Source organism: Pteropus medius, unplaced genomic scaffold (genome assembly GCF_902729225.1).
Source record: "Pteropus medius unplaced genomic scaffold, Ma_sr-lr_union100, whole genome shotgun sequence".
Lineage (NCBI taxonomy): Eukaryota > Metazoa > Chordata > Mammalia > Chiroptera > Pteropodidae > Pteropus > Pteropus medius.
In genome coordinates, this window is record NW_024347791.1 from 2,485,812 (window position 1) to 2,502,160 (window position 16,349).

Consider the following 16,349-nt stretch of genomic DNA (forward strand, 5'->3'; position numbering starts at 1 on the left):
TGAGCCCAGGGTGGGAAGAGCTATCGTTGCTGTTTGGATGCCTACTTGTTGCCTACGCAGACTCATGAACAGTGGCCCCTGGACCTGGTTGCACTTCAGAATCTCCTAGGGAGCTTGTTGTAAATGGGATTCCAAAATCCAGTCCCAGGTTTCCAGAATCAGAACCTCTCAGGGTGGGGCCCAGGATTCCCCCGTTGATTCTGATGCCACCATCCAAAGACTGCTGTTTGGACACCCCTGGATCCTCCCACTAGCCGTGGGAGGTAGGTATATTGTTCTCTTTTTTGCCAGTGAACAAAAGGAAACCTGAAGTGGCTTGCCCAAGGTTCCAGACTTAGTGACACAGCCAGGACCAGGGACAAAGGACCTTCTGACTCTCAGTCTTCACAAATAGTTGTCTAAGGAAACTTCACCTTGTACCCTGCTTCCCGAATACACCTTCAGCAAGGGGCTTTCACTTTCCCACATTGAGAGCTTGCATTTTAAATATTCCAGCGACCTCCCTGACTTAGGGAGAAGGCTTGGGTTATAGAGCTGGACAGACCTGGTTTAAATCCTTCCTGCCCCTCAGAGTGGTTCCCCTCCTCACAGATTTGCGGTGACGATTAAATGAGATGACATGAGGTGAGTTGCAAGAGTCATTTAGCAAGAATCACAAAATCCTGATCTCTGTTTCATAATAGGAGCTAATGTACAATGTTGGCATTTTACATGCATCTCATCTGCTTCTCAAGACAGGCATGTGAGGGAGATCTCACTGAATTCATGTTACAGGAGACAGGACTAAGACCCCAGAGAGGTTACTAGCCAACCTCAAAGGCAGGGCTATGAAGCAGAGTAGCAGGGACTTGAACCTAGGGTTCTAACTCTAGTCCCTAAGATTCACTGCACGGGACTCATAAATTTTATCCCAGAATCTGCTTATTTCAGCCTAACAGGGCAACCCCATCCTCAGTAAAGTTGAATCTTGCATCAAGCAAGATTCACCACAAAGATTCGCCCATCAACTGCTTAAAGCTCACCCCTCCACAAATTCTCAAAGCACAACATCCAAAACGGGCTTTTGCCACCTGCACCTTCACCCCTTCTCCCCACCAGACATTCAAGAAATAAGTGAAGAAAGGGTCAATTCTCCAAGAGTCACAGAGCCCAAGAAAAACACTTCAAGTTACTATCAGGCAATGTAGTTTATTATTTTACACAAAAGTCAAGGACCAAGGTCACAGTGCTATTAAACATTTCCCCCCATCCCCCCACCCACTTCAACCCTGCTATAAAAACAACTGAACACAACAAAACACCACAGTCCAGGCTGGGCCGGAAACAAAAAGTGGCTCCAACAAAAACAAGACAAACGCAAGACACAACATCTTGGCACATTTATACGAAAATTGCCACGGCCCACAGGAAAAGCAGTCCTGGCACGTCAACAAGGGGATCGCAAACCCAGGGCTTTTGGAGGTTCAAGATGGCTGCTACTTCTGGCCACATCTTCTGGGCTCTGGTGCAGGAACGTGGGAAGGGAGGGGAGGGTTCTGAGGGCTGAGAAGTAACCCTCGTCCCACTCTGGAAGGTCAGGTCATCGGCTGGATGTGCTTTTGGTTTGGAAGACACGGGAGAATCTCTCCTTTCCAGAGAGGGATGGGGGGCTGGCAGGCTGGCAGGCCCCCATGCCCAAAGGGAAAGAAGCCAGCCGAGAGTTTCCTCCTCTAGAAAGAGGACCCTCCGCTGGACAGAGTTCATGGCCCCGGGAGCCAACACGCGTGCATTCACATGGCATAAAGCCCCATGGCAACCGTTGCCACCAGAAAGCTGAAGGTGAGGACCCATCGGACTAGCGGCACCTGGGAGAGGATGTTGAGCTGGGACTTCCCTCTGGGAGTCTCCGTGGGAGTCGAGACTGAAAGAGAAAGAGGGTCAATGTCAACAACAGGTGGACAGCGGTGGGGTGTGTCTCACACCGCAGAAAAACACAGCAGAGGAGCCTCGGCAGTCTCTAGTACAGACCCGCCCAATGCCAGGATCCTGCTACAGCACAAACAGGTGGCCCTCTAGGCACTGCTTGAATACCTCCAAAGACAGGATGCTTACTGCCTCTCCAAGCTGTCTAACGCCTCCCTTTTCAGCCAGCCCACACTGCGAGACCATGCCCTCCATGGGGACTCCAGGGGACTAGACTTTGAGAACTAGTGCCTTAGGGCAACATCACCTCACTCCACCAGGTAGCCAATCCCATGAGGACTGGCCACATCCCATGCTCCGAGGCACAATCCCATGAACAGAGGGGTCCACATGGTCCTGGCGCACGTGGAAAAGCCACAGGCAGGTGGGTCAGCGTGGCACCGGAGCAAAAGCAGCTCGATGGGAGCTTCACCTCTCCACTCCCCCGCACTCCCAAAGCCACACACCCGCCCGCGTGTGTGTCAGGCTCAACGAGCATCATTTTGGGGAGCACTTTGGTCTTTCGGGAAGTTTCCCAGGTATTCTCTCCCAGCACAGTCACAGCCTCGACAGCTGTCTGAGGCACACGTGGGAGGGACTAACACGCGACAAGACCCAGAGGCTGCATGTCTTCCTAGCGTCCTGTGGCAGGGAACAGCTAAAACGGGTCCCGCATCAGGGCATCTCAGGAACTATTAAAGGGCCCCAAAAAGAACCCAAGTTAAGAGGATGACTTCGCCCCTGACTTCCCAGGTTCTTCTGTGTGTAAGTCTCCACTTCGAGCCCATGAATTAGAACTAGCTCAACCACTCTTGGTTTTGGAATTAGGGAAACTGAGGTAGGGAATGGTCACATGGCTTGCCCAGAGTCACACACTGAAGGTTGACCCTGTGTCTTTTTGCCTACACCCCAACTTCTCATTTACAACATTCAGAAGACAGAAGCGTCAGGAGATACTGGAGTCAGACATCTGGGCCAGGTGTCCCCTCCATGGAGCCCAGAGGAGACGCTGTTCCCCAGAGGCCCTCACCTTGCACCCTGCTGCCAGCCCTCCGGCGAAGCCCTGGTGCCTGCGAGGGGTTCTGGTCCTCAGCTTTTCGGGTCAGGCACTCCTGCAACTCCTCAAACAGCTGAAAGACAGAAGACACACATACCCATCTCCGTGAGGGATGGCGCTAGGCCCCAGACAGCAGTGGAATCTGAAGTTTTGTTGTGATATATTAAGGACATAACAAAATCATAAGAAAAACATTGAACGTTTGTGTACTTTAACCGGGCTTAAGAGATAAGATATTACAAGGGAGGGGCTTTGTCTCCTAACAAGTGCTTGGACCAGTCTCTGCTGGTCCAAGGCTGGGAGCAGGGAGCCAGAGGCCATGAACGAGAAGCCCTGGTTCCCATAGTGCCTCCAGGTATGGGGAGCGCAACAGGAATCTACAACCTCTGGGTGCCAAGGAACCATTCAGAACGCCACCCCCCAGCACCACCCAAGAATTCATCCTTCTAAGCTTTCTCAAAACCCGTCTTTCCCCTGGACTTGAGACACTTGTAGAAAGATACATCCCGCCTCTCTGGCTAGGCCAAGAGGCCCTAGAAAGCAGAGGCCATGTCTGTGGCACCTGTAACCCCTGCAGTGCCAACCTGGCTACACGCAAGCGCGCACACAACTTGAGTGCTGTCACAGAGGCTACAACTGTGACACTCACGCCCCTGTAAAAAGTGACTAGTAGTAGAGGGCTGAATTGCACCAGGCCCTGCTATGGAGACTTTACAGGTATAAACTCATTTAACCCTTACGACAACTCTAAGAGGTAGGAATGACTATATCATTTTACAAATGGGGAAACGGAGGTACAGAGAGATTAAGGGATTGGCCCAACATCACCCAGCCACTGAGTGGCAGAATAGGAACGCTGGGGCCTGCATCCCTGCATGTAACTGTGACCCTCTGCCCCCTCCCCTGACGTAAGAGACAAGTCCCTTGGAGGACTAGCTGGGGGAGGCGGCGGCCCCCCTGAGGGGCCAGACCCTCACCTGGATGTTGAGCAGGAATGCAGTCTTGGCTTCTTCGATGACCCTCTGCCTGACCTTGGGGGTCATCTCCAGAGAGTTCATGCGGGAGCGGTAGAGCTGCTTGAACTTGGTGGCGCTGTCGATGTTGGGGAAGGTGAAGAAAGCGAGGCCCTCACCGGAGCTGGGCAATTCCAGGGCCTTCTGAGCAATCTTCTTGAGGACCTGGCCCCCGGACAGGTCGCCCAGGTAGCGGGTGTAGGCGTGGGCCACCAGCAGCTCGGGCTCCGTGCGCCCCACCTCATGGAGTCGCTGCACATAGCGCCTCATGGCGGGCGTGTAGGGGATGGCCTCCTGCCAGCGGGGCCCGTACCAGAAGGCCAGGTCCTGCTCCAGGGCAGCCCTCCGGTGCAGCTCTTCTGGGAAGTAGAGGGGAGCATAGACTGGGTTCTCCTTGTTGTGCTCGATCTCCTCCTCCAGGGCCTCATAGATGTGGAACAGGGAGGCCATCACCAGCTGAAAACCAAAGCGAGCGGGTCAGGCCGGCCGAGGAGAACCACCCCCCACCGTGCAGCGCCTTCACTGCTGCCCTCGTCCCCTCCCCAGGCTGGGCTCCCACCTCCTGCCGGCCCCTTCACGCAGCAGCCAGAAGGAGTGTCGCACGAGAAACACTCGATCACGTACTTTTTGAGCCGAAAACCCTTTTATCTCACTGGGTAAAACACGTGGCCTTAATCCTCATAAAAATCCAACACAGTTGCTATCCCCACTTTACATAAAAGCAAACCAAGGCTCAAAAAGGACATGGACACTTGAGGTTGCACAGCTAGTTAAGAAATGAAACTGGAGTCAAGCCCAGGCCTTGCTAGGGAGCCAGCCGTCATGACTCGGAGGCAGGGGAATGAAAGCGCCAACAGGAGACAAAAGCCTCTGGCCTTTGACCTCTGGGTGACTGGCTGCAGGGCCTAACTCTCCTTCCCAGAGGCCCATTCGGAACCCTGCCACCTCTGGACGCTGAGCTTGCGGGGGACAGGCCCAGCATACCTTGGCTCAGGTTACTCCTGTTACACATTAATATTCTAGTTTGAGTTCTTAGGAGGATAAAGTTTTCAGTTGAGGTTTTCGGGTTATAAACCTTCACAGCAGCCCCATTTCTCAAAGGGGCAGAAAGCCAGACATCCTGGTACAGAACAGCCTAGGCTGCTAAGCGTGACCGACCTGCTTCTAACCTCAGCTTGGCCGGTCGGCAGCTGTGTGACCGTGGGTGAGCCACACACCCTCTCTGGGTGATCTGAGGTCTGAGCGACTGTGCAAGTCAAACCTTGGTCCCCGCCCCTGCAAAGGGGATTCTCCGACCACACTATAAATGGGCTTGGTGTGAGGGTCCAATAGGATGACACAGGTAAAGCACTAGGTGCAGCCTGGCACTCAGCACGCAAATCCGAGTCTGGTGATCAAATGCCACTTCCTTCAGCATAATCTAAGTGAACCCTGGGTCCTCTCAGGGACTTTGAACTCTGGCTTAGAGGCGAGATCCAAATCTACGATGGCCAGCGATGGGCTATTCCAGCAGTCACCTCCCAGCTCCCGCTGCCTCCAGCCACATTACAGCAACTGGGTATATGTCATCTTTTGGGGTTGGGGAGGAGCATGAAGAAGGGGCAAGGGCTAGACCCAGGGCCCATGGGATGTAGCCGAGGGCCCCAGCTCCCTTAGAGCTACATGTTAAATCTCCCTTCACTGGAGCACCTTCTGGGTCGGACATGGGGAAGCGCCCAGACTGCAAAGATGGTGGGATATGGCTCCTCCCCCGCCCACCCGCTCTGTTCAGCCCGAACGAGCCTCTCCTCCGCTGACACTTTCATGCCCACGCTCGTCTGGTTCTTTGTCAAGTGTCTCTCTTCCGTTTGCGTGAACTTCACAACAGCGCTGGGAAATAGCAAAGTCAAGGCCTGGCCTAAGGTGAGAGCTTCGGAAAACCCTTCTGTTGAAAGCTCTCTCCACGGATGAAGGAAAGGTGCCTTTGACCTCTCAGAAAGGTTAGGTGACACGTCCACAGTCTTTTTATGAGGAAAAGGTTGGGCTATGGCTCAGACCCACACTACCCCTTGCCTTCAGAAGCAGATTAGAATTAAGTCAGGAGCACAAGCTTTGAAACAAGACCAGCCTTGGCTCGGTTTTGGCCTTTCCCACTTACTGACTGGCTAGGTCCTTAACCCCTCCGAGCCTTTCTTCTTCTTTATCAGGGTTGAGGCACAAATTAGAAAACAAATGCATAAAATGCCCAGCGTGGAATAGGTGCTCAGTTGACGGCACTACCGCCCCAGCCCTTCCAGAACACCACATGCGGGCTGTGAATTTGTTGTGTGACCTTAGGTAAGTCACCTCCCTTCTCTGATCCTCAATGTCATCATCTGTCAAATGACCCTCTCAGACATGCCCGTCTGGGCCCTCAGCATCCCTAGTCCTAGTCCGCACTAAAAGCACTGGCCTGAGCCTTGGACACACCCATACCTGTCATACCCTCCAACAGGACACATACCTTAAAGCCTTCTCTGGTCACCTGACCCTTCTGAAAGTTCCTCATGAACTCAGCATTCTCCGCCTGGGTGTGCACCTCCTTGGTGGCCTCCTTCAGGGCCTCTGACAAATCCTGGGGCATGCTGGAGGAGGAGAAACAGAGTGACCGTGAGCAGGGTTCCTCCCGACACTGAGCTGAGCCTCCGAGGGGGCTGCTCGCCTGCTGGCAGGCCCTCAAAAGATTTTGGCTTTATCAGGCTTCTCTGCAGAAGTAAGTCCAGCCTCCCATCTAATACACAGGCCATCAACACTCTTTGATAACTAAAATACTATATAATACGGTCCCCAAACCAATGGGGGAATCCTAGCAGCAGTTTTTCTCAATGGAGAGGAGGCAGCACAACCCAGCGAGAAGCAGCAGAGGGCAGGGTGAGCATTTGGATTCAATACCGCAATTGCTGTGATGCGCTTTTAAACCCAAGATTTAATTCATTTATTCTGTTGAGGTTTCAGGTACAAACCTCACAACCCCCTATAATGTTATGCTCATGGTAAAAGCATTTGGGTTAGAAAGCCTGAGAAAAAGTTTCTTTCCAGAAGTACGTCTGCCATGTGTCTTTATCACACCTCTCACATAATTCTCATCTCTGGTTTCTCTCCTGCACTCCTTCCAGAAATATCACCCCCCCGTTCTGTACGTGCAGGTCAAATTCTTGGTAGAAGGGAAGCAGCCAGACTTGGACATTGACAAACAACCAAGATTCAGATCCCAACTCTGACACCTGCGAGCCTGGCCACCCTGCGCTTGCTGCCTCCTCCGTCTGTAAAATGGGGACACAGTGGTGTCCCCACTGACGGCTAATGAGAGATGGACTCTGCTAAGAGTGGGCTCTGGAAATAGAACCACACACTCACCCCGGCTCCCAAGGAAGCAGAGGGCACCTCCAAGCACACTCAGAAAGGTCCAATACCAAAAACAAAGCGACACTCCCAGAAGTCACCCGCCCCGGGGCCAGGGAGCCGGGCGTGTAAATCACCTTTCATCTCTCTAACTACCCGCACGGGCACAAGCAGGATTAGAACCCAGCTCGTCCTGACTCCCAAGCCCAAGGAACTGGCGGCTTCTCGGCTCTGTCCGGCGGGTCGGGAGGGCAGGGGCTCCCCCGCCGGCGCCCCCGCCCCACCGCCCCGCGCTTGCCTGTCGGGCTGCGGGCGCTCCATCCGGCCGGCGCTACGGTCGCTCGGTGCTGACTTCGGGTCTGGATCCGACGTCTGAACACGCGCGGAAAGAGGCAGGCGAGTGACTGTGCCGAGAGCCAGGTCGCTCCGTCAATTTATCCCCGGGGCGGGTCACGTGCAGCCACCCAACAGCTGATCTCAACTTTCTGGCCCGACGTTGCAACACCCAGCCCGGCCGGACCACGCCTGCCCCTAGCCGGCGAGGGCGGAGGGGGAGTGGTCACATGAGCCCTGGAAGACAAAGCTTTTTAAAACAGGACGTTAAAAAAATAAATAAATAAAAGACTCATCTGGAAATCTGAGCAGCTGTGTGATTTTGCCCCTTCCAGAACCCTCCAACCAGTGATCCGACTTGGAACGCCCTAGGAATCTGAGGGTTCCAGGGAGCTGGGAGGCAGTGCTGCTTAAAGCTGGATTTACCCTCCCCAGCCCACTCCCTAAAAGTCACCTTCTCCTGAGACCTTAGGCTGACAGCCTGCCTACTCATACTCCCTTTAGAGAGTTAGGGCCTGTTATTTGAGGACCTCCTAAGTGCTAGAGACTACACTGTTTTCATGGTTCATCCCTACAACTATCCTGTGGGGGAGATCATTCCCATTTACAGACGGGGAAACTGAGGCTGGGGGGAAATGAAGTGGCACGCCGAGGGTCACACATAAAGTAGGAAATTGGGACCCAAGTCCCAGGTGAGTCCAGGTCTCTGCCTGCCTCCTCAAGGCTCTCTTAGGACTTGGTACACAACTTGACAGGGACAGATGCTTGTCATACAAACTATCTCTCTGCTTAACGTAGGGTGCCCTTCCAGGGCTTGTCAGGTCTGGCTCATCTTATCGCCAGTAGCCCCTCCAGGCCGGGACCACATCTGGCCCTCACTGATCTGAATTAATTCTGCATGAGATTGATCCCTTAGGACAGGGGGAAAGACGGTCACTGGGTGAGCCCAGAGGACAAAACAAACGAACTGGACAGTTCCTCTAGTCCCTTCCCAATGCCACAATTCTGGGTTCGAGATTTAAAAAAGAAAGAAAGAAAAGAAAAGAAAAGAAAAGGTGATTTGGCTCATTACAAGGATATTCTTTGGAAATGCAGGTAGCAAGTGCCCTACTTCTGAAGGAACGCAAGGATAGGCTGGAGGATGGCCTGTCAGGCATGGGTTCCCCGGTTGGCGGACTGGGCTGGCCGAGTTCAGAGAGCCCTTCCACTCATGCACATCAGGAGTCTCTGATCCTTGGAGACAGTCTAGGGGAACTAGGCAGGTACAGGTGGGCAGTGGGTCCGTCCAATTCAAGGTCAGAGTTCTGGCCCATGATCTACCCCCTTCCAAGGTCACTTATCTGAGTTTCAGTCACCAAATCAATCCAATGACCTGTGAGCTGCTGAGCCTTCCAGATAGATGGGCGACAGCAAAGAATTTTGTCCTTTGCATAAACTATATAACCACCTTTTGCTTCTATGAACAACGATAACAATACTAATAGCTAATATTCACTGAGCATTTACTGTGTGCCACATACTATACTAGACACATGTATTAACTCATTTAATCCTCATACTAACTCCCTAAGATTTGTATTATTATTATCTCCCATTTTACAAATGAGGAAACTGAGGCAGAGAGGTTAAGATAAGGGTGCCAGGCAGTCTGAAACAAAGATTTCAAAACTTACAGGTGGGGTATCATCTCTCAGAATGCAGCAGAGGGTAAGATAAGCCAAAGGAGTTATTTCCACTTCAGTCCAGAGGGCACCTCCAAGATCGTCTTGGAAAGGCTCATTCTACAGTCAGAACTGTTGCTGCTAGATGATTTCAAAAAGAGTTGCCAAGAACTTTCTGGAAATGAAGACTATTAGAAACCAATGGCCTCATTAGAATGGAAGCTCCAGGAGGGCAGAGACCTTGTCTGCTTTGTTTTGTAAATCCCCAGAGTCTAGAACTGTGCCTGGCAGGTAGCAAATGATCAAGAATGAATGAATGAATGAATGAATGAATGAATGAATGCCACAGATCTCTTTCTGGTAAAAATGATAACATTGCTAGGCTGCCGGAAAGGGCTGGAGCCAAACTACAATTACAAACTGCAATCTTAGCCAACCTTAATTGAGCACTTACTATGTGCAGGATCTCATTTAATCCCGACAATAGCTCTGCAAGATATTATCATTTTAACCTCCATTTTGTCCACATAAACACTGAAGCACAGCGAGATTAAGTAAATTTCCCAAATCACACAGCTAGTGATGGCAGAGTCAGGATTCAAACCGTGGCACTTTGACACCATAGCCCATGTTCCTGACCCCTACATATGCCCTCTCATCAAGAGGAGAGCTCGTCAATTCAGGAACCCCAGAAGGTAAGCTCATGGGATCTGACCCCTTCCTATTGAATATAGGGGAGCAGAGGCCCCAAGACTTGCCCCATTGGACACAGAGCCTCCGAAGACCAAGCGTTCCTAGCTTGCAGCCCGGGCTTGCTCCTCATTCCAACTGGGAGCCCCTGACTTGGCTAGAACAGGCTCCCCACCCCCGAGAACCACCCGGGGGCAGAGGAGGCCAGGTCAGAGTTGTTCTGGTTCTCCCCTCTGTCTCACTGTGGAGCTTGCAGCCCTTCCCCAGGCTGATCCAGTTTCCTGAATTCTCTTTCCCTGTCTTCAAGCAACAAGAATGATCCAAACAGTATTCTTTCTCCTCCTATGGTCTGTTGAATAAGGGCCCCCCAGGGGATGTCTACATCCTAATCCCCAGAGCCTGTGAATATGTTATTTTACATGGCAGAAGGGATTTCACAGGTGATTAAGGATTTTGAGATAGGGAGATTATCCTGGATTATCCTCATGGGCCTAATGTAATCGCAAAAATCCTTATAAAAGGGAGGCTGCAGGGTTACAGGTTCAGAAAAGGATGTGACAAAGGAAGCAGAAGGACAGAGAGACTGGAAGATATTCTGCTGCTGGCTTTGAAGATGGAGTTAGGGGCTGGGCGCCAAGAAAAGCAGACAGCCTCGAGCTAGACAAGGTGAGGAAGCAGATTGTCCTTTGAACTCCAAAAGCAATGCAGCCCCGCCGATCCATTTTTAGGACTTCAGACCTCCAGAGCTCCAGAGAATAAATCTGTGTGTTTTAACCCCCTATGTTGGTGGAATGTCATGACAGCACTAGGAAAGAATACAGGCCTGTCTTCCTCATACCCAGGGCAGAGCCTCAGCTTTCGGGAGCAGTAGAGAGTGTGAATGGGGAGGGGCCCTCCATGGCTCCCGTCTGCCCTCTCCCAGCAGGGGGCCTGGCACTACCTCCCTTAAAGCTTTAGTCTGTCAGAGAGCCCCCCAGAGTCTGGGCTTTCCTTTCAGAGTCACCGCTTGAGCAGCTAGACTGAGTCCATCTTGTATGAGCGCTGGAGATACAAAGCAGGAGAGGCTGGAAGCCCACCCTGACAGAGCATGCGCACTCAGGATCCCAATGGAGGAAGTCTGGACGCATAGGGACAATGACCCAGAAAAGGGGCAGAGGGCACGGAAGACAAATGTGGGTGGAAACTGGAAGGAAACATTGAGGTCTGAGCCAGCATTCTCCCACTCAGAGTCTAGTTTCATCCTCACCAAACCATGAGGTGTCCATGCCCTAATATCTGGAACCTATGAATATGTTCTATTACCATTGCATAGGCTCATTAGACTTTGTGGATGTCTTGAAGGTTACAGATTTTAAGATAGGGAGATCATCCTGGATTCTCTGGGTGGGCTCTAGCTAATCACCTGAGCCCTTAAAAGGGGAGAACTTTACCTGGCTGAGGCAGAAGAGACGTGGCAGAAGTCAGAGAGATGCAAAGTGTTCGCAGGACCCAGTGACTGCAGTGTTAAATCAGGGGCTGGTCAGGCTGGCTGGCTGCAAGGCGTGAGAGGGGGCTTGTTTTGGGCAGGAGAGCAAAGGGTTCCCCAGATCAAGAACAAGTCAAGGCCCCCAGGTGGATCAAAGCAGCAGAGCGGAGGTCAGCGTGACTGGCACAGAGAGAGGGGGAAGGTGGGCGGGAGGTGAGAGCAGGGAGAGACGGGACAGATCCCTCAGGGCCTGCGGCTGCTGCAAGGACCTTTTGTGAGCAGGGGGAGACTGCAGGTTTGGAGTGGAGGAGTGATGGGATCTCTCTTTGGTTTTGCTGGGATCAATGGTGAGACTGGACTGAAGAAGGCCAAGGGCGGGAGGCCACCTACTGCAATAATCAGGGGCGAGAAAACGGTGGCTTAGACAGGACGGGGTGAGACGTGGCTTAGGACATCCATATTTTAAGGGCAGAGCCGTCGAGATTTTCAGAAGAATAGGGGGTGGGATGTGATAGAGGACTGGAATTAAGGATAACTCCACTCAACTAACTGGAAGATGGAACTGCCAGTTTACTGGAACTGGGGGTCGGGGGACAGGAGGCAGCAGCTCAGTCCTATGGACAAATCAGTTTTGAGATGTACAGGACAGAGCTTGCAAACAATGTGATACATAGGAGGCTGTTGTCCTTTTCTAGAAGTTTTGCTTCCTCCTGCTTGCCATGAAAGCTGACCTTTCACCGACCACCACCACCCCGAGGGAGGCTGAGGAAGCAGCTGGTGACTCAGCAAAATCTGCCAGCCCTTTGTCTCCGCGAGTCCCTCCTCCCAACCGTGACACAGCAGAAATGCAGCTGTGAGAGAGGAATGAGGAAATCCAGACTCAGCACTCCTCAGGCGCCGCGGGCTGCCGCCAGCCACCCGCCTGCCTGGAAAACAGAAGTGGTTTGGGCTGCAGGGAGGGGCCACGTTTGCCGAGGTTCTAATAGTGAAGCAGAGCCAAGCCCCAGCTGAGGCTGGGGGTGTGCGGGGGGAGTGTCTCACCTCAGCTGGATGGTGTTCGGAGATCATGGGAGCCCCACCTGGGTATCCTCAAGCAGGGGGCACCCCAGGTAAACAGGTCACACAGGGTGTCCTGACCCCACTGCTCCCCATACAGACCCAAGAGGACATGCCTGCCACCTAGCAGGGCAGCGAGGACCCTAGTGGTGATGTGTAGTCTAAGTAGAGCACAGCCTTCCTCAGCAAGGCAGACAAGCTCAAACCATAAAACACATCCTCAGACTGGAAGGCACAACACGGAAGCTTTCTGGGTTGTTAGCAAGGTTGAAACCCCACGACAGACCCCGGGGGAAATGTCTGCCACACGATGACAGACGAAAGATGAACGTTCCTACTAGAACAGCTCCCCAAAGCAGTAAGACAGACAGTCACCAGGAAATATTAAAATGTAATACAGGGTGCTTATCGTGAGCCTCCTGGGAAGGCTGGGAGCCAAAAAGAGTAGTAGGAGAGGGCCGGGCCGGCTGGGGATGGGACACCTTCCATCTGTATCTGTTTTACTCCTCCTCCTGTCCCCATCGCCCGATTTCACAGATAAGACAAACGAGGTGACAGTACCACTCTTCTGCCCGACACCCTGCAGTAGCTCCCCATTGCCCTTGAGATAATGTGCAAGTTCTTTAGCCTGGCACACCTGGGCCTCTGCCCTGGGCCCTGGCCACCTCACTGGCAAGAGGATCTCACCTCCCTCGCTCCCTTATATCACACGTGCCAGTCTCAGAAATAGTTACCCCCCAACCCCCCGATTATCAAAGAGCACATCCGGCTCTGGGCCTTTGCTCGGGTGGCTCCTCCTCACCCCTCTCTCACCCCTTTGCCAGACTAGTCATCTTTCAAGACTCAGCCCAGAAACAGACTATAGTCCTCAATGAAAGAGATAAACCCACACAACAGAATAAATCATAAAGAGAAATCTTAGTGACCTTAGATTCGAAAAGATTTCTCAAATGCAACACGAAAAGCACAAAACATAAAAACAAAAAAATCGACCAATGGGGCTTTATCAAAATTAAAACCTTTGGCTCTTCAAAAGGCACTTTATGGAAAACAAGATGCAAGCCAAAGACTAGGAGGAAATATTTGCAAACATGTAGCCAATAATAAAAGACTTGTCTCAAGAATATGTAAAGAGCTCATATGATTCAATAATAAGGCAAATAAATGAATTTTTAAGAATGGATAAAAGTCTGAAGAGACAATTCACCAGAGGAGACATATGGATGTTAATTAAGCACATGAAAAGATCTTCAAGTTCATAGCTCATTAGGCAAAGCAAATTAAAACCACAACGAGATACCACTACACACCTATTCGAAAGCCTAAAACTAAAAAGACTGACTATCCCTACTGTCGAGACGCAGAGCAACTGGAATTCTCACTTCCTGCTGGTGGACACATAAAATGATACTATAAGGGGCCACACAACACGCCACCCCGACATACGCCACTTTGGCATAAGAGTTATTTTGAGTGGAAGACAATTGAGAAACAGCTAATGCCCAAAAAGCTCTCTGCCTTCCCCCTCATTTGCCCAGGGGCTTAGATTTTGAATCACCTGAGACAACTCTAGACTCTTATCAGCCCAGAGATGGCACCCAGAGGAATGACACAGCAAATGTTCCCAAATTAACCCAGTACACTCCATTAGTTTCCCCCGTATATTCCGGGGCCACAGCTTGCTTCCTCTCTGTCTTGTCACTTCCCTGCAAATGTATTGTTCTCTGTTAAGATACAGATCCAGTTCTAACCACTCCTGTTAGTTACTCATCACTGTTTCTCCCACGGGTATGCGCGTAGCCTGTGTTCATAAACTGTTTTTGTCTTGTTAATTTGTCTTTTGTCGGGTTGGTTAACAGGGCCCCAGCTGGAGAACCTAGTGGGACAGAGGAAAAAAAAAAAAAGCACAATCACTTTGGGAAACAGTTTGGCAATTTTGTAAAAGGCAAAACATACACCTACCATACAACCCAGCCATTCCACCCTTAGGTATTTACCAATGAGATACGAAAGCCCGTGTCCACACAAAGACTTGTCCGCGAATGGTCACAGTGGCTTGATTTGTAATCGTTCCAGAATGGCAGCAACCCTATGTCCATCGGCAGGTGAATGAATAAACAAATCGTGGTGTAACATACACTGGATATTCAGCAATTAAAAAAAAAAAAAATGATCCACTGATTGATGCAACAACATGAATGGATTTTGAAATGATTATGCTGATTAAAAGAAGCCAGCCTGTCCCACTCCAAAAAAGGCTTCCTGTCTAATTACACTTACATAAAATTGTACATAAGATGTATATAGAATTATATAAAATTCTAGACAATTCAGGCTAATCTAATCAGATCAGTGGTTACCTCGTTGGAAGGTGGTGGGGGGATTTGAAAAACCATGAGGAAACTGGGGAGCGGTGAGTAACTTCATTATCTTGATTGCGATAATGGTTTCACGGCGTACTTATTAAAATTCTTTAAAAAATATACTTTAAATACATCACATTTTTGTATATCAGTTATATCTTAATAAAGCTTTAAAACAAACAGACTCTGCCCAGACTTTCCTGAAGTTTCCCCCTTACCTTATGGGGTCCTCCACTGAGCTCCCCGTGCCCAGAGCTGCCCCTACCCCAAAAGTGAGCTTCAAGAAGGCAGCAAGGATGGTGTGGGGTTCATCTTCCCATGCCCAGAGCCTGGCACAAGGCAGGCAGTCCCTATGTATTTAATGAATGAGGCTTAACAGGGTTAAATTCCCTTCCCATGGTCGCACAGCTCACCTGAGACTCAAGACCATGTGTGTGTGTGTCTCTAAAGCACACTCGAGTTCTACGACAACTAGCTATCCAGAGAGCCTGTGCCTGACGCAGTAAGGGGTATAGAAAGCACATCTTTCTCAAGCACTGCCTAGCCCCCACTAGCCCAGGTCCGGTGACTAAAGACCTATGGCCGGACCAGGCAGAAATTCAGAGTTTGGGAGCTCCGACTGCTGGGATGGCCTGGCCGGCATGGAGCCTAACTGTGGCTCCAGGACCTGGTTCAATCTGATCAAGGCACTTCCGCTAGGTAGTGCGGCCTGATTAAAGCAGTGAACACTAAGCAAAAGAATCGCGGTCAAATCTGGCATCCATGACTTCTGTGTGTGCACTTGAACCTCTCTAAGCTTCTATTTCCTCATCTGACAGAATCGGCTCAAGGGGATGCGGTGAGGATTAAATCAGTCTACTATCTGTACGAAGTTCAGCAGGGGGCCTGGCACAAAGGAGCATCTGTGAGCATCAGCTGTCTGGTTGGGTCAGAGAGCTGCATCCAGTTCCCCTTCCATGATTCTGCTAGTCTTTTCCTATCTAGAACTTTCTGGATGGTTCTGAGTAGGGTGGGGTCACTAACATCTGACAAACCTGGCTCTCATTTGGGCGTTTTAGACCTCAGATTCCTCATCTTTATTTTTTTTCTCAAAAAGTAAACTTCTTAGAAGTTTGTGACATGTGTGTGTGTGTGTGTATATATATATATATACACACACATATATATATATACACATATATATATACACACACAACTGGAGATATATAGATATATATATATAGATATATATATAGATATAGATATAGATATATATCTATATATCTCCAGTTGTTTTCTGTCTTATTTGTTAGTAAGTTGCAGACATCATCATACCCCCCCTTTTATCCCCAAATTCTTTAGCTGAGTAGTCTCTTGTAAGTCGCGGTTCAGTTATAAACATCAGGAAATCAGACTTGCACACAAATTCTT

General features: G+C 50.6%; 1 protein-coding gene across 1 annotated transcript; it reads right to left on the reverse strand.

The window, feature by feature from the left end:
- Window positions 1–1,168: 1,168 nt before the first annotated feature.
- Window positions 1,169–7,821, reverse strand: HMOX1 (heme oxygenase 1). The gene is made up of 5 exons (XM_039877838.1): window positions 7,670–7,821; window positions 6,494–6,614; window positions 3,976–4,467; window positions 2,972–3,071; window positions 1,169–1,900 (listed from the first exon to the last, which is right to left on the reverse strand). The coding sequence occupies exons 1-5, from the start codon at window positions 7,690–7,692 to the stop codon at window positions 1,770–1,772; spliced, it is 867 nt and encodes a 288-aa protein (XP_039733772.1). The 5' UTR covers window positions 7,693–7,821; the 3' UTR covers window positions 1,169–1,769.
- Window positions 7,822–16,349: the final 8,528 nt, after the last annotated feature.